Source organism: Canis aureus, chromosome 1 (genome assembly GCF_053574225.1).
Source record: "Canis aureus isolate CA01 chromosome 1, VMU_Caureus_v.1.0, whole genome shotgun sequence".
Classification (NCBI taxonomy): domain Eukaryota; kingdom Metazoa; phylum Chordata; class Mammalia; order Carnivora; family Canidae; genus Canis; species Canis aureus.
Window position 1 is genome coordinate 54,517,524 of NC_135611.1, and position 24,176 is coordinate 54,541,699.

Consider the following 24,176-nt stretch of genomic DNA (forward strand, 5'->3'; position numbering starts at 1 on the left):
CGGTGCTGGCACAAGGGATATAAAATGGTATGAGGCACAGTCCTTATCATGAAGGCCTGCCCAATTTAGAAGGGCGACAACCATGGACACAAATAATCACTAGACAGACATGTAAATGAAATACAGCTAAAATATTTCTTAAGCACTTATTTTGCTCTGAGCACACCGATCAACTCACACAATAATCAGAGGAATGTATTAGGTATATTGGTGATACATAAGAAAGAGTTCCTAAAGGAGAAGCTATTTCTGTGGCCTCTAAGGAGAGAGTTCTCCAGGTGGGTGAGGAGACCGATGGAACAGAGGAGTGGTGCTGGAGCCCAGAGGTCTGAAACGTAGGGTTGGGTCAGAGGCAGTGTGCGATGAGGTGAGGAGAGGCAAATGAAGGACCCTCGTGCCAAACTTGACCTGGAGACCAACCACCACAGGGTTTAGCAAAAGCATAATATGGACGTGTTTTATTTTAGAACGCTCTGTCCAGCAGTGCAGGGTGGGTAGGAGAAGTATGTGAACCAAAGCTGGGATCTGACTCTTCCAAGTGAGAGATGATGAGGGACAGGATTGGGACAGCAGCAGTGGGGAAGGTGTATGCATCTAGAGGACAGAGGTGCCAAGGAGGTAGAATTGGCACAACTGTCACAAATGACCCAAGGTTTCTGGGTTGGGCGACACGGTGAATGGTGTGGGCCATGTGCGGCAGAGCTCAGCCGGAGAAGCTGATCTGAGCAGACACAAGATGAACTGTACTTTGCACGAGTGTCTGGGGGTAGAGATGCAGGTGCAGATACACAGGATTGAACGTGGGAATGTGGCGCTGAATAGAGAGCCCTGGAGGCACAACCAGCAGGTCAATCAAAATGGAGATGGGGTACCTTGTGGGGCTGGATCCTAACCTTCCTCTGGGCGGACACCCCGTGGCATCGAAGAGAGATGAAGGGCAGAAGAAAAAGATGTCAGGGGTGTTTCTCTGGGGTAAGAGATGCCTCTATTTTAATTGTTGGACCAGCTTTGGCTGGGAGACAGCCCAGCGATCACTCAAGTGTTATATTCCTAGTCTCTAATCAGCTTTCATGCATTTATGCACAGGTAAAATGATTCCCATGTTTCATTAAATGTGTAAATAGGTGGGTGGCTGTTTTCCCCACAAACTCTGTCTCCTGCTAGGTTTCACAATAGCATTCCCCAAAAGTATACTCTGCCAACCTTCCCCAAACATGTAATATGTATGTGAATATTAAGCGCACATACGAGAATCCTGGTGCAGATGCTGGGCGGCTAGAGCATGAGACAGAGAAATCTCAGATTAGAAGACCACGTGGGAAAAGGAGAATGGTAGTCACCCAAAACCTATAGGAAAGTGGCACTGAAAGGTTGGAACTAAGTGGGCTGATCTGTGACAATGTCCCTAACCCAATGGAAACGATGCAGCGGGAACAGCAGACGTCTGCTCTGAAGAAGGATCAGAGAAAGGTGCAAGGCAAAGATGACTCACTACGAGGCGTGATAGTCGTGGGGGTATGTACAGGGTGTACAAGCATGAAAATCAGGTTTATATAAAACAAACGCATCCTCGTATTTTACAAAACATCAAGATCCAAACCCATTGGGCTGCGTGGGACGGAGCATGCGCAGGGAGCCTTCTGAACACGCCCAGACGACTCAATCAGTCCTGTCAAAATAACCCTCTGTCTCACTGGTTGTGTCTTCTTACCTAAAGGCAATTCTAGAAAATGAGTCAATGACACTGATAATTTTTTGGCCAAGGAGGAGTAGAATCAGGCAGACCATGCCAAGGCATTCACCGTGGTGAGGTGTCATGATGGACAGGGAAAGAGGGAAAGAGAGGGAGAGCCAGGGAATGAGAAATACTTCCAACTCATGGGATTCTCTGACTCACCTGGCCTGGCCAAGTGGTGTAGAATGCCTCAGTTGTACCTAGTGGGGGGCTTCCTAGTGAATGGGTAGCTTTAAAATGTCCTGAAGCAATTGACAGATTAAAAGTCAAAAAATTGCATGAATAGATCTATAGGAGGTAGAAAGTGATTTGACAAAAATTCTATATCCAACATCCACTCCTGATAACACTGTTACCAAGAGTTCTGAGCCAAGGCTGGGGAAGGAGGTGAAGCCAGAGCACACGGCCCCCTACGGGGGGGGGGGGGGCAGGTGCGGTCTTACAGTCAGTGGGAATCCCGCCCATGGCCAGATACAGGTGCATGATGTGGTCAGGTTTGCATTTAGGAATAATCATGCTGACGTGGTCTCCTGTCTCTCCCCAAAGGCCAGCACTTAGTTAAGTGAGAAAACAGAAGAAGCATCCCTACAAAGTCTTTATCGCTATTACTCTGGAAATGTCAGGCAATGCAGTCAGATGAGGAGGATAAGAGATATCACATTTGAAGAGAGGAGGTCAAATCACCATTATTGGCAACCGATTACCTGAGGTGCTTGGAAAAATAATCTGAAGAGCAAGCAGAAATGACATAAGATGTCAGTATGGTAAATGAGTACAAAATCAGCATGCAAATATTCTTTCCCCTCCTCTTTCTCTTTGCTTTCCTCTTCCCATTCCTGAACAATTCAGTCCTCGGGCCATTAGATGGGGCCAGACAGGCAGCTCAGCCAAGGCCAAGGGCAGTCTTGTGCTGGACCAGATCTCCGTGTCACAGCCAGGATGCTGGAGGAAAGTGTCACCCAGCAGAGCGGGGAGAAAATTCATCAGATAGCATAGATGTAGATACAGCCGGCCAGGCCTCTCGCTTTCAGAGAAGAGAGTAAGATAGGAAAAACCTAGAACGAATCCCCAAAGCAGTGGACTGGAACGAGAGTGTTGGTATGAACTGCTGGTTTTGAATATAGATAAATATAGAAAAACCTACAGCTGTGAACAGGTTTGTACATGTGTGTATGTCTCAGTCTCTCTACATAGAGAGACACAGAGAAAGAGATCAAGAATGAGATAGACATGGATACGTCCAAAGATACAAAGCTACATCGAAGGAGCTTGCACTAGCCAAATCTGGGACAATCTCAGCTTCAAAATAAATAGTGGCTGTAATGTATTACAATCTATAAATAAAATAGGAGACCAAGAGTCCAAACTCCTGTAAATCAACATGTGAATAATTGGAAGTTTGAAGAGTGAAAGAATGGATCAAAGTACCTACCCACAAATTCCTTACTGCTCAGAAAGCGGGGGAGGGGAGTATAACTTTTCAATGGAGAAAATTGGAACACACTATCTTCATCAAATGGTCACGTGTTCAAGGTGGACATCGCCAGTGACAGGACAAATCTAATTCTTGCGCCACCTGTTAAGATACCATAAGGAAAAGCACCATTTCTGTGATATTTCTCCCAACAGAGCACAGCCTGGATCTAACCATGAGGACACATCAGAACAAACTCAAGCCAAGAGACATCCTATAAAATAACTTGGTCATAACCTCTAAAAACACCAAGGTGATGAAAGTCTTTGACAGACTGACAAACAGCTCTGGATCGAAGGACACCAAAGACAAATGCCATGGGTGGCTCCGGACCTGATCCTTCGCTCCTAAGGATGCTATTAGAACTTCTGGAGAAACTGAGTGGGTTTTGAGGGCCAGGTGGTAGCAACGGACCAATGATCGGTCTGGTTCGGGTGGTTGTGTCACATCCACACAAGAGCATGCCCTGGTTGGTAGAAAGTGCATGCTAAAATAGTCAGGGTAATAGCTCCGGGGGGAGGAGGTGGAGGGAGGTCTTTCTGTGCTCTGTAAGTTTGAGATCATGTCAAGATAAAGAGCAGTTTATAAAAATATCCATAGCATTCACCATAGACAAGAAAGTAGTCTTTCTGAAGACTGAATGAGAAAAATAACTGAATGGGAAAAATAATTTCATTTACAAGAGCAATTAAAAACAAAAGACAAGCTTACTTAAGAATAACTTAGAGGAAACAGGCCATCTCTATATGAAGAGTAGAAACCATGACTAGAATAAAACCCAAAAGAAGACGTTTTATACACCTGTTGTATCTTTTCGATTTTTACAAATTACATTAACTTTTTATTCAAGAACGAATTTTAAAAATTGCAGGAACAAAGAGAGCACACTGAGGAAAACATGATCAGAACAAGAACTTTCAGTGGGCTTTCTGAATCCAGTGAAAGCTGCTCTAAAGAAATCTCTTCTAAATAAGGGGGAAAGTTGCAGGAATGGACTCCGATTGTTAAATCCAAATGCTTGCGCATGAGGAACGGCTCCTGGCTGCTTCATGAACATGTCAAGATGATTCAACTCAACCAAGCCTTCGAGAGATGGATCACTTCCTTCCAGAAACCTCTGTGACCCTTTGGATGGCTTCCATGAAGCTGCTCGCTTAATGGCTTGTGTAACACATTCTTATCTTTCTGTAAATACTGTAAATTCCCTAGGGGCTGGAAAAATGTGCCCTTGCCCATCAGCCATCTAAGGGAGCTGATGCTCTGCACACAGTGAACATGAGACTGTGTGATGGTGAACTCATTTTCTTCCTCTCTCTCTCTCTGTCTGTCTCTCTCTCTCATGATCCACACTCATACCAGATTTTTAATGGCACCTCATGAGTTAAGAACCAAGTTGGGTGGCAAAGAAGTAAAATGATAGTAACCATATTTTAGTGGTAGTAATTAAAATACTAATTTACTGCCTCCAGTTTTAAAAAGAAAACTGGGGGATCCCTGGGTGGCACAGCGGTTTAGCACCTGCCTTTGGCTCAGGGCGCAATCTTGGAGACCCGGGATCGAATCCCACGTCGGGATCCCGGTGCATGGAGCCTGCTTCTCCCTCTGCCTGTGTCTTTGCCTCTTCTCTCTCTCTCTCTCTATGTGACTATCGTAAATAAATAAAAAATAAAATAAAATAAAATAAATAAAATAAATAAAAAGAAAACTGGAAAGTTTAAATCATCAGACCTGCATCCTGAACACCATAGCTGTCCCAAACATTTCCGAAGATGATTTGGCATTAATTTTTGCAAACTGGCATGCAGACAGCCACAAAGCATTTCTTTATTTCATTTTGTTACCTATCAAATCTAGACCGATGAGATTTCATACTTGAAGGGGAAAAGTAAAGTACATGCATACTTATATGTATCCACTGCATTTAACTTTAAACACTTTATCATTTTTAAAGATTTTATTTATTTATTCATGAGAGACAGAGAGAGAGAGAGAGGGAGGCAGAGAGAGAAATAGGGTACCTGCAAGGAGCCCGATGTGGGACTCGATCTAGGATCCTGTGATCACACCCTGAGCCGAAGGCAGACAGACGCTCAACTGCTGAGCCACCGAGGCGTCCCAACTTTAAACATTTAAAATATTAAACATCAAGTGATACCTGACAACAGGCCTATTGAGGCATAAATGGGGGGAGGGGCAGCTAAAGTCCAGCCTCCTGGGGTGTGGGGGGTGAAAGCTATGCTCTTTAACCAATGGAAGCCTAAAAGAATCTCATTTAAAAAACAAAAACAGGTAAATACTGCCCAAACACACATAGATGGAGAATTAGACATGAACAATTTTCAAGAGCATAGAAATGATTTCTGAAAGGAGAGTTTGCCTTTCATTCTGTGGTGGAAGGTGGAGCACATTTTGTTCCTCTCACTGGATGGAGCCCCAGGGTAACAAGGACTCTACCTCCCCATGATAGACACCCACCAGGAGGGCAAGGAGGTCACACTGATTCCTCCGAGCTGTCTGCAACAGGCTGTCTGAGCTGCCCTGCCCGGAGGACCCCAAGGGTGGACCTTCCCGCCTGTCTTCCTGGTGGGTCCCAGCAGGTGTGTTCCGATCTCAGCCATGAACACAAAGTCGCCTGTTGACGACCTACTCGGTGCTCACTCGTGGAAGCAACACAGGAATGGAGACTTGATCATGTTATGTATGCTCTTAAAATGGTCTTCAATTATGCACCTTCTGGGAGCTACCTTAGAAATGGCTGCGAGCAGGGCCACCTCTGTCAGAGTGCTGATGGGACAAACCAGTGGGCCTGAGGCCTCATAGGTCCTACTATGTTAATGCATTCCTACGGCACAGAGCCCTAGGGAGACAACCCTCAATCCTAAGAGGTTCGCTTTAATTTGTCATTTTTCACGGAGAAGCCACAATTCTGGCATTGTAGGCCCAACTGTCACCAAGATATCTGTCAAATACGGTCCAGAGAAGCAATTTTATTACTTTTTCAACTCACAGTAAGAAATTTATTTTACAATAGACCAAATATACACACGTCATTAAATACCACCTGCCCAGGCTGCCGGGTTCGCTCTGACCCTATTGCCTCCTGTCCTTCCCCCTCCCTTTCCCACTCCCCTCCCCCTCAGCCTCTCCTGTCCACTCTTCTCCCACCCCCAACAACAGCTTCCCTCCTCCCCGCCACCCCCTCATCCTCTCCTTGCCCTCTCCCCCATTCCATTCAGTTTTTTAGAAATCTGGTTGGGACTCACTAAAAATAGATTTCATGACTCACAAATAGGTCACTACCCACCATCTAAGAAACACTGGTGGAGGCCGTTCCAAAATGTTACAGCACTTCTGCACATGTTTTGTGAGTGAAAGATAAAAAGAAGGTTTACTGAACTTAGTTGAGGTTGACTCAGGAATGTACCACAGTAACAAAAGCTTCAGATCTTTAAAAAGGGCCACAATGTTCTGAAGAAACACCCAAGGTCTTGGGAGTGTAAAGGTATACGGGCGCTGGGGCAGGTGGGACGGAGCAGCAGCCCGGGAGGCCCAGAGCCAGTGAGGGCGGGGCGGTGGCCACCCAGCTTCTGCAGCAACACCCCAGATCCCACTAGGTGTGCAATGACTTGGCGCCACTTGCTTTGGTTTACAAATACAGCAACATGGTTTCCAGGCCAGGTGTTGGTTCTTCAATGCAACTCATCCTCTTGATGTCGGGTCCATTTCCTTCTTCAACAAGACAAAGTTTCTCAACAAAACTTAAGCATTTTGGCACATCAGTTATCCACCTTGTAAAGAGGTCGTTGAAGCAAAAGGAGTCTTATCCTTGTATTTTCTATCATCTCCAAAGAACCACATGGTTCAGGCTATTAAGTCACTAAATTATCCTTCAGTAGCACTGAGTTCATGGTAATGTTGAATTGTTTTTTCATACCACACAGAGATCTGTGCCCCCTCTCATGTACCCCCCTACCCTATGCTCCCCTCCCCACGCCCTCTCCCCCGCGCCCCCCTCCCTCACACATACATCTTTGACAAGTGATAACTCATTACTCTACTGACTACACCATGTGTATGTAACGTGCCCTTTTTGTCTAGGATCTTTCAGGCCAATGGGAGGAAGAGGAGTCCAAAGTCTATTGACTCATTCCACACTGAACACGGTGCAAGCCTCGGACACCACCCAGAGCCCCAGACTCAGGAAGAAAGGTGCCTCCCCGGTGGAGGTAGCCCTGGCTTCGCGGAGGAGGCAGAAATTCGGAGGGGCCTCCATGGATGCTTAAGGTTTCCATAAAGAGATACAAGTGGAGAAAAAAGTGCTGGAAGAGGAAACTTTGTGAGCACTCACAGAAAGTACCTGTCCTTGTAGCTGAAAGATGGGGAACCTGAGGGAAGGAATACTAAGGCTGACCTGTGTGTTGTGATGTTCAGTTGACAAACCACAGGCATCTCCATGAGCTCCCCCAGTCTCCTCTGGGACCCCAGTGTGGCTGGCCTTCATGCCAAAGGTTTGTGCTTAGCTTTACTAGAGAATAAAAGAAGTGCTGGTGATTTCCTGATGGGAGAAGGGGCAGGCATGGGCTGCTTGTCCGTGTGAGGGGGCGGCTGTCCTGTGTGATGCGCAATCTCGTCTCCTGCCCCCTAATAGGAAGAGATCCTGCCCCCTCTCATCCTGCAAGAATAGAAAATCTGTCTTTGGACTATTTAGGGTGGGCTAGCAGGTGTCTCTGCTCTGAGTCGTAAGGGTCTGACCTGGCATTGGCCTTGTCATCGGGGGCCACCAGGGGAATGGGTGAGGCAGGAGAAAGAGCCAAGTCCAAGGCCCTAGGTCCCACCATTCTACCTGTGACTGTCCCTCAAATCAGAGCCTTCCTGAAAAACCCACTCTGTAGTTCCTTGCCTTTGGATTTCTCCACTTGAACCGAGAGGGGCCTCCCAAGATAGAGGGAGAGCTGGGGACATGGAGTCCACCTAAGGGCTCCCCTAAAAGTCTGCCTTAGCCTTTTTCTGTAACGCATTCTGTGCATCCTATATCCACAGAAAAGTTCCACTAAAAAGGGAGTTCAGGGATCCCTGAGTGGCTCAGCGGTTTAGCGCCGGCCTTCGGCTCAGGTCGTGATCCTGGGGTCCTGGGATTGAGTCCCACATTAGTCTCCCTGCATGGAGCCTGCTTCTCCCTCTGCCTGTGTCTCTGCCTCTGTGTGTGTGTGTGTCTCTCTCATGAATAAATAAATAAAATCTTAAAAAAAAGGGGGGGAGTGCAATCATTTATTCGCACATTCATTCAGCAAATATTTGCAGAGGACTGAATATTGCCAGGCTTTATTGTAACTTCTAGAAGTGCATGGTAAAAAAAAAAAAGAAAGAAGAAAGAAAAGAAAGAAAGAAAGAAAGAAAGAAAGAAAGAAAGAAAGAAAGAAAGAAAGAAAGAAAGAAAGAAAGAAAAGAAAGAAAAGAAAAAGAAAAAGAAAAAAAGTTTCTGCCTTTATCAAAAATATATTCTCGGGAGAGGCAGACCGTAAAAAAAAAAGTAAGCAAAATTAAAAATTGCAGATAGCATTTTGTCCTAAACAGCCCGTCCCCACAGTGACCCCCAGGCCATGCCCCTTCTCAAGGACCCCACGCGGCCAGCCTTAGCACAGGCCCAAGTGCTTACTCCAAAGATGTTTGGCAAATTGAATAAAATGGCATAAAATATATAGCGGTGGGGACATTGGATAATCCTTGTGGATGTTCTTTCTTCAGATGAAAGTCTAACTGTCAGCGGCTTTAGCTCAGGAGCGTGCTGGGAACCACGTCACTCTCAGGGACTTCATGAAATCCTGTCACTGGCACCATTGCAGTTCCACTTTGAAATTCTTCTGCATTGCATTTCAGACAGTGAAATAATAACAACGGCTTCAGAAACTTGACAATCAGACAGAGACCGAATAACAAAACGTGGAGAAAATGGGCAAGAAAAGTGCTTACTATTAGGCAGAGAGCAGGACAGACTGCATTAACATATTATCAGCTGACGCGGGATTTCTCTTATATGTGATAACAAATCACTCTTCCCTGTAGGCTTCAGACGTTCACAGTGAAGTCACAGCAGACTCCTTTGCTTTGTCAGGGGCCGTTGTTGACGCGTGCAACTTAGCACTTTGATTATTTAGGACACCAGCCCCCGAGGTGAGTTAGCACCAAGTCTGGGGTCCAGTGCACTTTGTCCCTTTCTTCACACCAGCACAGCCGAAGTCTGAGTGGTTTGACCATCCACGTCACCCAGTTCAGAAGTTATGATGAAGAGGAGAGGAGACACACCATAGGATGCCTTTTGTTTTCCAGACACGTGTGATATTTCCTTTCTGGTCCAATGGTGAGACCTCTTTGACTCTGCTCTCCATCCTTTTATACTTCTTCCCCTAAACTCTCTTCCCTCCTCTAGCATCTCTGGTGCCTGGCACAGCCATGGTTTTGCTGGTGGGAGCCAGAGAAACTAAGAGAACTAAAACAAAACAAAACAAAACAAAAACAAAAACACCTGAACGGTAGCTCTTTGCTCTCAAACTTCCGTAAGAATGTTCTTCTGCATCAATTCTTCCTCCAGAGGTCAGGCCCATTCTTTCACATTAATGATTATACATCGCCCTTTAGAAGATTCTTTTCATAATAACAAAACGGTCTAGTCCATTATTTAAAAAAAATTAATCTGTTCGGGAAAAAAATCATTGCACCTGGTTTCAGGGGGTCGTGGAGATATAACATCTACATTCTAGATGTTTACCTTTAATGAGTTTTAGAGGCACAGGATTGATACTACTTCCTAGTAGTTGCCCTTCAAACCAAGGACTCACTAATAATACAGAGAAGCCACAAAACCCAGATGCCACTATGATGTCAGTGAGGTACACAGTTATAAGTAACCACGTGTTTGCTTTGGGCATTAACTCATCTGATGAAGGAGTAGCTACTCCATGGATGGCTTCCCTGCAACTCACGAAGTCTGGGGAATGTGAACCATGAGTAGGTCATAGTTCCTATTCAACCCTGCCCTGGCTCTCTTCCATACAGAGGCTCCCCCCAGGAGGCTGAAAATCTGCACTAGATGGGATCTTAGCCAATTCCATCAAAAATAGAAACCACTTATCTTTAAAACACTCATTAGATGTACGGGATGTCATAATGGACAACAGCCATCATTTTCATTCAAAAATCATCCCAAAAGAAATAAGAGTGAAAACTAGAAGACTAAATAATACACAATAGTCAGGGTATGGGTGGAAGGTGGACAGGCCAGGAGAGCAGGCTTCCCACCAGAGGGAAGCTAAGGAAACAGGGCATCTCTGCTGCATCTCAATGCACGTGGCGGTGGGTAGGGGAGTTGTTAATGACACGTCTTGGGGTCAAACCAGTTTCCAAGTAAATAATCACTCCTCAAAAAGGAATTAATATGAAAAGAACGTGAAGAGAGAGGACAAAATAGGAGTATCTTCCTATGGAATAAGATCAATCAATAAAATTATTCAGTGTTTTCATCAGAGAGTCTTCCAATACACCTTCAACACAGCCATCATCTCACAGCTAGTTGAACATTGGGACATGCTCTTGTATCTCAGTTCAAAGCAATGAAGAAAAGTAGACGCAAGGCAAAACAAAGATTGTGGTTGGCATTGTCCATTTTTGCACATCGAACTTCTCTTACTTAGTTGTAAAGCCAAATCTTTAGAAGTTTAACATTTTATGCAAATATCTTTCATCAATATAATTTGAACACATGTTGGACACAGAGTCAGCTGGCACCCATGAGAGGATGATATTCTGGCCATGATTTGATACACAGACACACACACACCAAGCACACATGCGTGCAGGTGCACACACATGCACACATGTCAAATAATTTCAATGGACATCCAAAGAAATGTTCAGCCAAAGCTAGGACAGTGCACTTCATTTTAGTCTTTACTCGGTTAAATGAAATAAGATGTAGTGATCACAGGCAGGGAGAAAACCAAAACCATCCATGTGTGTTCACAATGACCCATGTATGACCTTACCTTCATCCCAATAAGGAAATCTCCTGAACAGAAACTATAAAGGAGGCAGGAGCCATTACGACATGATAACCAGGAAATATCCACATAGCACCTGAAGCAGATACCCATCGGCCATGACTGGGAACTGTGTACACCTTGGCAGAGCTTGGTGGTAGGTAAAGGCATGAAAAGGCACGATGGATTTTTGTTCCTATGTTCCAAGTTCCCACTATCCTCTCTCCAGGTAGCCTGCATGCTTATCATCTATTTAAAACTTCAGATCAAGCCAACCTGCTGACAGATGGTCTTATAATCAATGACTACCACTGAAATTTAATTTCCAATTGCCTTAATTTAATACACGCTGTAATACTTTCAATGGTCAAAACGAACAAACACATTGGCCTTCCAAGTTGCTGGAACTTAAAAGAAGCCACTTTGGACGTCCAAGGTCAGCAAAACAGATGTAAATATTTTCCTCTGTTCTTCAGTGCGCATACGGTCGAGTTTGGCTGAGAGACCCAAAGGAAAAACAAGAACTGCACTGAGCTGGAGGGGTGGAGGAGATCCAGGTCCTTGGCCATGTGTGAGGATGCGTGTGCATGACCACACGGCATTCACTGTCCCCTGCTGTCACAGTGAGCAGAGCCACACGTCCTGCCACATATACAGAGATGTTCCTCTGCCTCTTTGAGTGTATGCCATGGCCACCATTCCCCAAAGAAATGCATTCCTAATAATACAGTAGTTGAGTGTTTACAGTCTCAATGGTTTCTACAGTTACATACTCAGGGCGATGACCAAATGGCATTTTTATTTGCCAAATACAAAGGATACAGTGGAATCATTAGATATTTGTAAGGTCTAAAACAAAACCAATTTGTACAACAATTTGTCATTTCAAAATTGTTATCATCTCTGAATAATATGGGTATAGGTACTTAACTGTCACCTATTCTGACTTGCAAAAAAACGAGTAAATTATTTGCTACCATTAGTACAGGACCTCCAGAGCATACCTTTTTAAGTTCTAATACCATGCATTTCCACAAAAAAGAGAGAGAGAGAGAGAGAGAGAGAGACATCTGTTAAAATGCAATTCTTATTTCTTTTATAATGGAAGACGTGTATTCATTAATTATTAAAATGCCATAAAATGGACCCGTGTTGTTATTTACCATGATAATGACATCAGTTCCCATAGATTTCACTAGTTGCTTAAGCAGAACATGGTACGTATCTTTCAGAGTAACCCTCAGGTCAAAACCAAATGCCGGGTATTGAGCTGACGAATGTGTCAGATACTTATGGTGATACCAAATTATCCTCCCCAAAATGGAAAAATACCAACCATTCAGATAAAGTGATTTGCAATATTTGAATTTCTTACCAAATTCCATTTTTCCAGTGAAATTAATTTGAGAAATGTACTGACTTTTGCTCCAAGATCATAACTGAGCAAATAAAGTCAAAACATGGGCAGTCACTAAAATACAACCTATTTCCAGGTAAGCGGACAACATTGCTCTCATCTATTTCTATCAAATCCAAAATGCACTGTCCAGGGATGACCAAAGCCTAATCTTTGCTTTCCAACACATACAAGCCATGCAAAAGGTTCCCAATGGACAAGAAGAGTCCTGTCTTATGTGCAGTAAGGACTTGGGTGACTTTGTGTTTCTTATGACGTCAAGGGAGAAGAGCCATGACTCCATTTTGGAGACGCACGCCCATGCCTTCTGGTGTCCTGCTCAGCCCTGCATCTGCCACCACCAAGACCACTCGGCTCAGTTCTGGAAAGCAAAGCAATCACTCAAAACAACCCCTCCACCTGCCTGGGTTCAGATGCTTCCTCCCCACCCCCCACCTCAGCCCTTCATCCCCTCTTCCAAAGCTTAACCAAGAGCAAAATATTTGCATCTGGGTCATTCTTCCTTTGTAATTTAATGACAGCCCAGAAAAGGCTTGACTGTTTCTTTGGGGCCTACTTTTAACCAAATCCACAATGCTTTAAGTGAAATAAAAGGTGTCTGTTTGGGTTTCTTTTATGTGGAAATCAGATACCCAGGTATTACTTTTGTTTCCACAGGAAATTTCCCATCTTCACTTTTTCCTTGGTATTATTCAAGGTAAAGGAGTACCTCACTGCTTTCATCACAACAGCTCCCCTTGAAATCACAACACATCACCAAATTTGCTTCAAACCTCCCCTCCAACTTCTGGAGAACGCAAAGGGCCTGCCCGTGCAGGGGTGAGGATTCAACATGACGCAACCCTTAGCATCCCTGGATTGGAGAAGCAAGGGAGAAGGCAACAACCTCCCTGCCGTCCCTCCCCAGCCACAGGCGCTAGGGGGACAGCCCCGGCACCCCACCCTCTAGACACAGGTGTCCTATGCATGCCTAGGACAGTCGGTCACACCGGTGCACAGTGACGAGGCAGGCAGAGAACCAGGAAATGGTCAGCAGCCCCCAATCCACACCTCCCTGGCCTCTCCCTGCCTCCTCTGCCATCCCACCCCACCTTCTCTTCCCCCCCACAGACCTTCAAGTTCTCCCAAATTTGGGTCTCCAGCACCGGCTGAATCAGCTCATTCCCACCCTACCCCCAATTTCCTGAAGACACCAGTAAAATCCCATCTGTAGGGGGGAAAGTCTACTCAAGTTCCCTTGACATGGGAAGCTATGACGAAGACCAGCTAGAGCATTCCTGCAGAGGATCTCAACTCCAAAAGGCTTCCCGGCTCCTTCTCCCTCTCCTCCTCCCCCCTCCCCCTACCTTGCTCCTGGCGGCCGCGGCCCCCAGACCAGGCAGTGGGCTCCTCCTCGGGGCTCGGGGACTCTCCTCCACCTCCTCCACCCTCGAGGGCTTTGCGTTTCTTCGACATCTCTCTGCCCGGGGCTGGGGCTTTGGGGGTTTCTTTCCCCACCCCCGGCCCTCCCCCCTTGGAGAGGAGAGTGAAGGTGGGGTTAGGTGGAGGGGAGCGAGCGAGGACGGAAGGGGTGGGGAGTAGAGACCAGGGAGGGAGAATGGAGGGCAGGCCCTTTGGAGAGGCAGGGGAGGCAGGAGGAGGCAGGGACGGGCGCAGAGATCCCACAGCCCGTTCGGCAGAGCAGCCCTACGTCTAGGGGGCTGTTGGTGCTGGCTGGCGCGCTCCCTCCTTCCTCCTTCCTCTTCTTCTCTCCACTAGAAGGGTGAGCTGAGAAGGGGAGGAGAGCTCAGAACCCAGGGAGGAGACGCTCCTTGGGCCCCTCAGCTGATTTCTTCCTAATCTGGGAGGGGGTGAGGTCGGGTGCTCTGCAGTGGGACCCCTGGCCCTGTCTATTCATGAAGGAGTGGGGTTGAGGGGGGGCACCGTTTGTGATGTTTGGTGGGGGATGTTTTCAATGGATTGCAAGGAAAATTGGATGGAATGAAAAAAATAAAATGCTGCAGAGTGCAATATAGTGATGCCTTCAGGTGCTGGAGACTCGGAATCCTCCTCCCCATGACATCATGTAGGCTTTTGCGAAAGGGGCTGGGAGAGGTGGGGGGGGGGGCAGATGAGAGTGGCAGCAGAGGTGAGGAATGGAAAGAGGAGGGGGGGGTCTTGCCCCCATCCAGAACTCAGGAGGGAAGCCAAGAAGGGAGCAAGGAAGGTGCTGGGAGCACCAGCAGCTCCTTTTGGCCGCTTCCCCGGAGCACCTGCCAGGCTAGCATCACGCCGGATGCGGTCTGCAGCTGGAGGTCAGCCTTCACAGGAAACTTGGAGCTGCAAACTCAGGTCAGGCAGCCGCCCGGAGGCAACCGCTCAGCGCTGGGGTTGGCTGCAGTGGCTCTCACCTCCCCTGCAACCCCTTGAGCCTTACAGACCCCGGGTTAGTCTTCTCCACTCCCCCTAGCCAGCCCTGCTCCAAAGCAGTCATGTCCCCAAGCCACGCACACGCTCCTCCTCAAAGCCAAAAAGGATGGATGGAAACGATGGGGGCAAAGTCGGAAAGAGGTTGGCATTAAGTTTTTCTGGACTCTCAGGGGTTAAATAATAGGTAAAAACAACTATCAACTTACCCGCCAAAGTGTGCTGAAGCGCGGATCCGCTCTCCGCTTCCTTTCAAGTTCGTACATTTATTTAAAAAAAAAAAAAAAAAAAAAAGCCAGAGGGAAAAGGAGGAAAAAAAAAAAAAAGAAGAAGAAGAAGAAGCAGCCAGCGGGCCAGGCACACGGTGGGTCCAGGGCTCCATGGAGAGCTGCGCAAAGCAAGTTGCCAAGCGAGGCCGGCGGCCCAAGTTCGGGACCTCTCCAGGAAGGCTCGCCTCTGCTCCGCTCAGCAGGCATAGTCCCCGGCCTGCGGGCACCCCGGATTTGGCGCTGATCTTCCCAGAACAGAGACACAACTCCAGACCGAGGGTCATAGTCTTCTCTCCCTCCCCTGCGTCTGGGGGTCTGGAGGGAAGCCGCGTGGAGCCCTCGACGCCCCGAGGAAGACCGGTCCATCTCAGCTCATCCTCTCTGCGGCCGCAAGTTTGGCCCCGCACCTCCCTGGAGAACAGGAGTGCGAGTGTGCGCGCGCGTGTGTGCGCGTGTGTGCGCGCGTGTGCCAGCCTGTGTGCCGCGCACACCGGGCGTTGGGGGGGCGGGGGTGGGTGCATGTGCTCTCGGGAACGACTCTCCCCGGCTGCCTGGAACTTGGAGAGTTTTCCTTTAAGCCGGCGCGGCTGCTCGGACACCCCCCGCGTCCAACAGGAGGCGATGACGTCTGTAGCCTCGTTGCCAGACAAGTCCCCAGGCTGCCGCTGCCGTTCATTGACAGGAGCGGGCGCTCCGACGTCAGCAGCCGGACCTTTGGCTCCGCGGCTCCCGCGGAGACGGCTCCCACCCCCGCACCTGCCAGCCCGCCCCCGGGGAGGGGCCGGGCTGGGGGCGGGGGCCTCGGAGCTGCCCTCTTTGTCCTGGAGCTCCGGGGTGTATAACTAGTGCTGTCTGCAGCCAGCCGCGCACCCCCTCGGGCCCCCCCGCACTGCCCCCCGGCCCGGCCCCGGGCCCTTAGCACCTGGCCGGCCCGGGCGGCCGGGGCGCGGGGGGCGGGGGCGGGGGCGGGGGCGGGGAGGCGGCGGGGCACGGGAGGCAGACGGAGCCTCCCCTCCCTCTCCCCATTCATAGATTCGGTCCGACTCTCAGGGCCGCAGCTCGGCTCACGGAGCCGCCGTGAATGGAAGGATGCCCGCGCGCGGGGACCACCCGTCCCCAAGGAGGTCGGCCTGCGGGGGGCGCTCCTCCCGCGCGGGGACAGACACCGTCTCCTGGGGCGGGGGGAGGGGGAGGGGGAGGTCCCCAGCCACCACCCCCCCTCCCAAGGCCAAGGGGCCTGCCCTTTCCTGCCCTTCCGAGCCCAGGGGTCTTTCTCCCTGACTAATGCACGCAGGAAACAGGAGGACGGAGCTGTGCTCAGCCCCGCACGGAGAGGGAGAGAGGGGAGAGCCACCCAGACCCGAGCAGCCCCCCGGGGCGGGGCGGGGCGGGGCGGGGCGGGGGCGGGGGGACGGCCACGTGGCGCGGGGCAGAGCCTGGAGCCCAGCTCGTCGCCTCCCTCTGCGCACCGCCGGCACCTCAAACCCGCTCCCCTCCGCCCCCAGCCCGCCGGGGTGCGCAGCGCCTGGGGTGGGTGCAGTGTGTGGGTGCGGGGGTGGCGCAGCGAGGTTCCTCAGCCAAACCCGGTTCGCTGGGAATCCGTGGGCTCACGCCCCCCACGCTCTGTTGCCGGGAGCCGCCTGGTGGCTTGATGGCTAGGCCCCTGCGGCCCCAGCGGAGGGCTGGGGGGGCCCCCCACCCTCCTGGCTGGGCACTCCCCTGGCTTCTCCCCCAGGAACTTAGAGGATTGAGCCCTGCAGGGGCTTCACTTAACCTGGCAAAGACCAAAGAAGTCCACACAAATGTGGCTAAAGAGAACCTGAACCCCTTGGCTACCCCAAAACCCCCAGGCTGGGCCTGGGTGACAGCAGGCCACCGAGAGTCTGCGGCCTAACTGCAGAGCCCTTCAGAGCCAGCTTTGGCCCAGGCTGTCAGAGAAGGCTTTAAGAAGCTGCCCACCCCACAGCCTCCTCCCAGGTGCTCCCGCCCCATAGAAGGCGGTCATTCCGTGGGCCCTGGACCCCAGAGGAAATGTCTTCACCACCCTCCTCTGCATCCCCTAAGCCATCCTAAATCATCTGCAGGTGGCTGCCCAATGCACACACATGCCCTGGGTCTTCCTGGGGGGGAAACTTTCTGTAACCCCGTCTGGTCCCTCGCCCACCAGTGTCTCTTCTCTTCACAACCAACAGCACAGAGCCCTTGCCCCAAGCTGTCTGTTTTCTCTCCTCCCGCTGGTCCTTGAACCAAGCCCAACGAGACTGTCCTAAGACTCCTGCTGCAGCGACTCAGCAGAACTCCGCTTTCACCCAGGCCACCCGCCAACCAGCGCTGCTCCAGACAAAGGTGAATTTTCCGTCTTCATCTGACTTTGAGTGCTGACCACATGGCACAGAGGTCATGCTTCCCTCCTATAAATACATCCTTCTCTTGGCCTTCAAGACACCACTCCCGGGACTGCCTCCTACCTCCCTGGCCTTTCCCTAGGGTCACAGGTGTAGAATCTGAAGCTCCCCGGCTTCCTGCTGTTGGAGTGCAGGACTGACCCCAGCCCCTTACCCGCTTTCACCACCTGCTCCCCTGGAACGCTCACTCAGCCTCCTGGTTAAGTCCTCTCTGAACACAGAAGACGTTTTCATTTATGTAGATAGCTCAGGCCTCTGCCCGAAAGGCCGGACCCCAATCCAATCTAAGTCACACCTCCACCTGGATGCCTAGAAGGCATCCGAAATGTAGCAGGGCTGTATCAGGTTCATGATGTTACCTTCACTCCAGACCTGCTCTTGCTACAGTTTTTCCCACCATGGCCAATGAGCATTTTGATCTTTCTGTTGCCCTTATGCCCAAAATGTTGGAGTAACATAGACTCCTGTTTTCTCCTTCCCTCACTTCCCATCTGTCAGCAAATTCTGGGCCCTCTGCACCTAAATATGTCTAGGTGCCATATTTCTACCACCCCACTGACCCACTGACACTACCTCAAGCCTGCTACCCACACCCAGCTCCTGGCTCTGCCTCTGCCTCCATCACTCTGTTCTCATCACAGCAGTCGGGGCAGTGCTGTTAAAATTCAAGATCATGGGACACCTGGGTGGCTCAGTGGTTGAGCGTCTGCCTTTGGCTCAGGTCATGACCCCAGGGTCATGGGATCAGGTCCTGCATCAGAGCTTGCTTCTCCCTCTGCCTATGTCTCTGCCTCTCTGTGTGTGTCTCTCATGAATAAATAATAAAATCTTTAAAAATAAAATAAAATAAAATAAAATTTGAGATCATGTCACTTCTCTACTAAAAACCACCTTATGGCTCAACTACCTTGAGTAGGAGTCAAAGTCCTAGTAGCAATCTGCAGGTCCTACCGCCTGTCTGGGCTTATACCTCTTGCTCCCCTGCTCCCTTGACCCCAACCCAGGCCTTTTCTGAAACCAGGTGCTGATCTCTCTCTGGATCCTTCTGCTGCTGAATCCTCACAGGGCTTGTTCTTTTCCCCCTTCTCACTTGTACCCTGAGGCCTTCTCAGAGAAGCTTCCAGAGGCCACCACATTGAAAACTTGAACACACATCCTATTCCTGGTCTCACTGAATTTCCTGTTTTGCTTATTCTATCTCCCCACTAAAAGGCTAACTTCATGATGATGGGAATTTTCTTCTTTTACCTTTGCTTACATTCACATAAAAACAAGTGTCAGCCTCCCAAAAGTTCTTCATGTCACCACACATTCAGGGGATGCCATAGTATCCCCCAAATAAAGTATCTATATGAGAGCCTGTGAGTCCATGCCCAAGACCACCTGCTAGGTCTGTGGTTGGTCCCTGAGGATCTCTCTCTTGTACTCACTTTCCTCCTCAACCACTTCTTCTTCTCCCCCTGGTGGTCTTTCCTTTCTTGCCCAAGCATTCAGTCTGCTGTAAAAGGGCCCCGAGGGGATTTGTGGCCTCAAAACACCATGCCTTCTTCTTTCAGGTTTCCTTGGACTGTGTTCACATCTCTTCTCACCCAGCACATGAATACTCCAACTCGTAAAATTTCAGAACGTCCAGTTTATGAGTCAGACATTTTATTCCGTCAGTAATCATTGAGCTCCTAACCTGGAAGTCCTGGGATCTCTGCTAGGGGCTCCCTATCCAGTGGAGGGGAAGCAGGTACACACCTGCAAGAAGCCCTGCGCTGGGCACTCTCCTTAGAGAGGAGCATTGGACAGAGAAGACCCTTGGGCAGCTCATAATCCAGCCAGGTCTCACAGACTGGTAGGAGCACAAGCACCAGAGTGGGGAGAGTGTGCAAGGCCAAAGGCTCCAGAGAGAGAGAATGGTTTGCAGCACCCCCAGACTCTCCAATGTTGGGCTGGACTGGAGGATGAACAGGTAATCAGGGGCCTTTGGCCTCACTAAGGAGTTGGAAACGTATCCTGCTGGACTTAATGGGTTTTCAGAAAGAGATTAAATGGTGTTTTAGGAAAAAAAAAAATTGGAAAGTAGGGTAGCAGCTGAGCAAGGCGGTCACAAGACAGGAATCAAGCGAGGAGATGCTGATCTTGTGCTAGCAGGGTGTGGGAGGTACAGACCACGGAAGCAGTTCTAGAATGCAGGGCGTGATTGTCCGAGCTGGAAATAAGTTCAGGTTTGCTTAGATTGGCCAGACAATTGACATCAAGAAAGCAGACGGGTTGGCTCCACTTGGTGGCACAGACAATCACAATTGGAGATCTGTTGCTCACCTTGGACACCTGGAAACTGTGTTATTGACCTAACCTGAGCAAATCAGGTCAGAGGAGCTTACATGAAAACTTACAAGAAACTGATGTATAAGCCAGGGCCACCATGTTCATTTCCTGTGGGAATACATCTTTGTGGGGACTGAGCTTCTCTCCTCCTTTATTCGGGCCACCCCCTACCCACAGCAAGGAAATGAACAGATCAAATTATGGGACACTGTATGGACTTAAACACCCTTCATCTAACGATGGAAGGGCTAATGAACTGGTGGTGTGGGGTGGCAAAGGCACTGTGGTCCCCAATGGTACTTGCCTGACTCTGCAGCCAGGTCGTCCACCGTAAAGGTGAGATGCCAGCTTTGACCCGGGCTTCGCGTCACTCTCCCCTTCCTCGCCCCTCAGCATTGCTTCCAAATGACCTCCCAAGACCCTATGGAGTACTTTAGGAATAACAAGTTCTGAGGGGACTTTGGGATTCTCCTGACACCTGGAAGGGCTCATCTTTAGTGCAAGAATTACATCCCACAGTCCCCGGTTCATTTTTCTTTTTCTTGGAAGAGTTTCTAGATTCTTCTCATTCAGAGTAGTGAGATCTTAGGATAATGGGGTGTTATTTTGGGCCACTTCCAAGAATAGTTGGGAACTGCCTGTTTTTCCCAAGTGTGCATAACTGGACAGCCCAAAGGCCTGGTCTGTAGTCCTGATCTGCCCTTAACTTGCACAAGTCATATACTTTCATCAAGTCACAGTGTCTTTATTTGGTAAATGAGAGATTTTGAATTTAGAAGTTCTCCAGATCCCTATTAGCTCTCAGATGCTATGAACCTATAAATATAACCAATACCGGGAAATTCTTGATCTTTTACCATGTTGTATACATTATCTAGATGCTCCTATATCACAGTCTGGTTTCCCTAGATGTTTTGAATCAAAATTCTCTACCTCCACCAAATCCTATCGTTGTCCCCCATGACCCTCCCTTCCTTTCAATTCCTTTCTTATACTATTCCTTTCTCCCCTAAATATAGGCTGGTTGCAAATGGGTGATGAAATAACTGTATGAATCTTTTTTAAAAATTAATTAATTAAAATAAAATAAAAAACAACGCGGCCTGCTTAGCAAACACTGGTGTTCCCATTGACCCGCAGACCACATTTGTTTCTATGCCTAAAAGAATTTCTAAGTTGTGGGAAAGGATTTTCAAATGGGTATTGGAGAAATGGAGAGTCTGGAAGTTGTTTATTTAACATAGCGAATTGCTTAAATTAGAAAATAAACATTTAGTCTAATCGCTAATTTATAGAGCCAGAGGGAACATTTGATTATCTAAAGAGGCTAATCCCTTAGCCCCCAAATTCCATGTTATGAATGAAGGAAATGAGGGCAAATAATGCAACACAGCCAAAGAGTAGCAAGGCTCGAGGGAGAGGCAGGACATCGTAGCTGTGCATTATGTTCACATGCTTCAGCGGATGGCGTGAATGCAGAAATGTCAGTCACATCACATCTGTTGCTCTTCTTCCATAAGTAGCATAGCTCATTAACCTAAACATTTCATCTATTTACAGCTTATCACTCATTGTCTTAGGATTTTTACTTGGAAATGATTTCCGATTTATGGAAAAGTCCCAAGCATAAAAATTATACAATGAACACCTAGATTCACCTCTTGTTAACCTTTTATCCCCATTCACGTGTCACTTGTGTGCTCTCTAGTTTTTAGATCAGTTATGAGGAGGTCACCCGGGTGGCTCAGTTGGTTCAGCGTCTGACTCCTCATTTCAGCTCAGGTCATGATCTCAGGGTTGTGAGATCAAGCCTAGCATCCAGTTATGCACTGAGCATGGAGGCTGCTTAAGATTCTGTCTCTCCCTCTCCCCCTGTCCTTCCTCTCCCCTCCCTCAAGCATACAGGCTGTAAATCAATCAATCAGTCAATCAATCAATCAGTTATAAGGGAGTTATACACCTCAGGCCTTTATCCCCCAATACTTCATTGTGTATTTCCTAAGAATAAGGGTATTACATAAAGACAGCACTGTGGTCAACTTCAGTAAATTAACATTACTGAGGCAGTACGTTCCTCTGATATGCTGATCCATATTACAGTTTTGCCCACTGAGCCGTGCCTTCTAGAACACCCTTGCCTCAACCCCGGAGAACAGAATCCAGTCAGGGATCAAGGATTGTCTTTAATTGCCCTATTTCTTAGATTCCTTCAGTCTGGAATGTTTCTGGAAACTTTCTTTGTCTTTTATGACATAGACATCTTGGAAAAATATAGATACTTCATCCCCCTATTTTTAATAAACTATGTCTCAGTGTGGGTTTGATGCTTCCTCCTGATGAGACTCAAGTTATGCATTCTTAGCTGGAACACTCCCGAGGGGAGGCTGTATCTTTATCAGAATATCGCATTTGGAGGCTCGGGTGTCCATCTGGCTCTCACTGCTGGTCTGAATCCTGAACAGGGTCTTGTCTCATTGCTCCACTGTGTAATTACTCTCTTTGTTTCACTTGTAACTAATAAGCAGTCTGCAGGGAGATGCTGGAAGATGTGGTGAATAATCTCTGCATCGCTGTCTGCCCAGGACTGGCTTCCACCGGGGGTTTGGCCGGTCCACGCGTGTGTGGCAAGCTCCTACCTCAGCACTCCCACACAGTTACTCTTCAGCCCTGGAATGGGCAAGTCCCCTTGCTTTTCTCTTATTTACTATTTCATGCATCCACTTACTAGTGATGAGTGTTAAAGTATTAATAACTAATAATTTTCCATTTTAATGGAAAGCATTTCTAATTCATTTCTAATTCATAAGCATTTCTAATTCATTTCCATTTTAATGGTTTCTAATTCATTTCTGTATGGACTTTCACTTATTTTGGTCATATTTGGTTCATGAAAGACCAGTGAGAGCCCCTTGATGCTGGCCCTGTGTCTGCAGCGTGTGCCCCATCATTTCCTGAGCCTTTGTACCTGCAGCACAACAAGATGTCCCAGGGCCATCTTGTACCTACTGTATCCAGCCTGGAATCAGCCACTTGCCTGAGGAACACTAGTCCTTAGTGTGGAGTTAGAGACCAAGATCTGGGACCAGGGGTGCTTACTGCTACTAGGTGTCCGCTCTTCTTGGTCTGCAGCACACAGATCTAGGTGTGAGCACACATGCACACTCAGATATGGGCAAATACACACATAGATAGACAAATACACTTGTGCGCATATGTGTACATTCGCATGTCTTAGAAGTCATGGAGTCTTTCTGGCTTCTCCCTATGGCATCTATGTAGGTCTCTTCTATCACAGTGAAGTCCTGCTCCCAACAGCATCCACAGATTTGCTCACCTGCTCAGCCCTATAATTCATCTATCAGTTTCCTAACTCCTGCACCCTCAGCACCACAACAAAGCAACCCGTACAGGAGATTAGGGTTTGTCTGCAACTCTCCCCAGTACCCTTACCGTGTGCTACAAAGTCCAGTGGATCTATGGTCAAAGGTTGTGTTCAGAAGTTATTTGGATTTGTTCTTTTTTATTTCCCATCTACTGTCTTTGATTGGAAAAATGACTTTCATTTGTTTCCCTTTCCTTTCAGTGTTGGGGGTTTCTCCTTCTCCATTATTATTGATGGAGATAATATCATCTCCATAATATATATCATATATTGCTCTGGAAAGTCAAAAGCTGTCCCTTGAGACATACAGAGAGAAGGTCCTGTCCTTCTGTGTTCCTTCTGTTCGATCTCCTCCAGACCCCTTGTAAGAAACACTTCCATTGTCTTTCAGGGTTATCTCCTCTCTGTTTCCTTCTATAAAGCCAAACAGGTATGTCTATGTTCTTGTTTTCTCTACAGAACATACGCTATATACACTCCTTTGCAATGGGCCATTTTTTGCTTAATCGTTTCTCCTGGAAATCACTTCCTATCAGTTTCTCAGCACTTTCCTTGCTTTTCCAACAGCTACACAGCCCTCTGCTGTGTGTGCACACCATGGCCTAGCCAACCAATGTCCCGTGCTTGGGTATTTAGCTGACTTCCAATCATGCTGCAATAAATTGTCTAGCGCATTTACATTTTCATACAATGAGACTTTTGACTTCAGGGCAAATTCCTGCAGGTGGGATGGCTGAGG

The 24,176-nt window shown here is 48.1% G+C and overlaps 1 protein-coding gene across 2 annotated transcripts in view; it reads right to left on the minus strand.

The window, feature by feature from the left end:
• The window catches only part of PDE10A (phosphodiesterase 10A), a 590,722-nt gene extending 576,330 nt beyond the window's left edge, over nucleotides 1-14,392 (minus strand). The window contains exon 1 of one of the 2 annotated variants that reach the window (XM_077899644.1): nucleotides 14,006-14,392. In XM_077899644.1, coding sequence (XP_077755770.1) covers nucleotides 14,006-14,114 — 109 coding nt within the window. In that variant the 5' untranslated portion in view covers nucleotides 14,115-14,392. The remainder of the gene's footprint in view (nucleotides 1-14,005) is intronic. The other variant, XM_077899635.1, reaches the window with a different exon arrangement.
• Nucleotides 14,393-24,176: the final 9,784 nt, after the last annotated feature.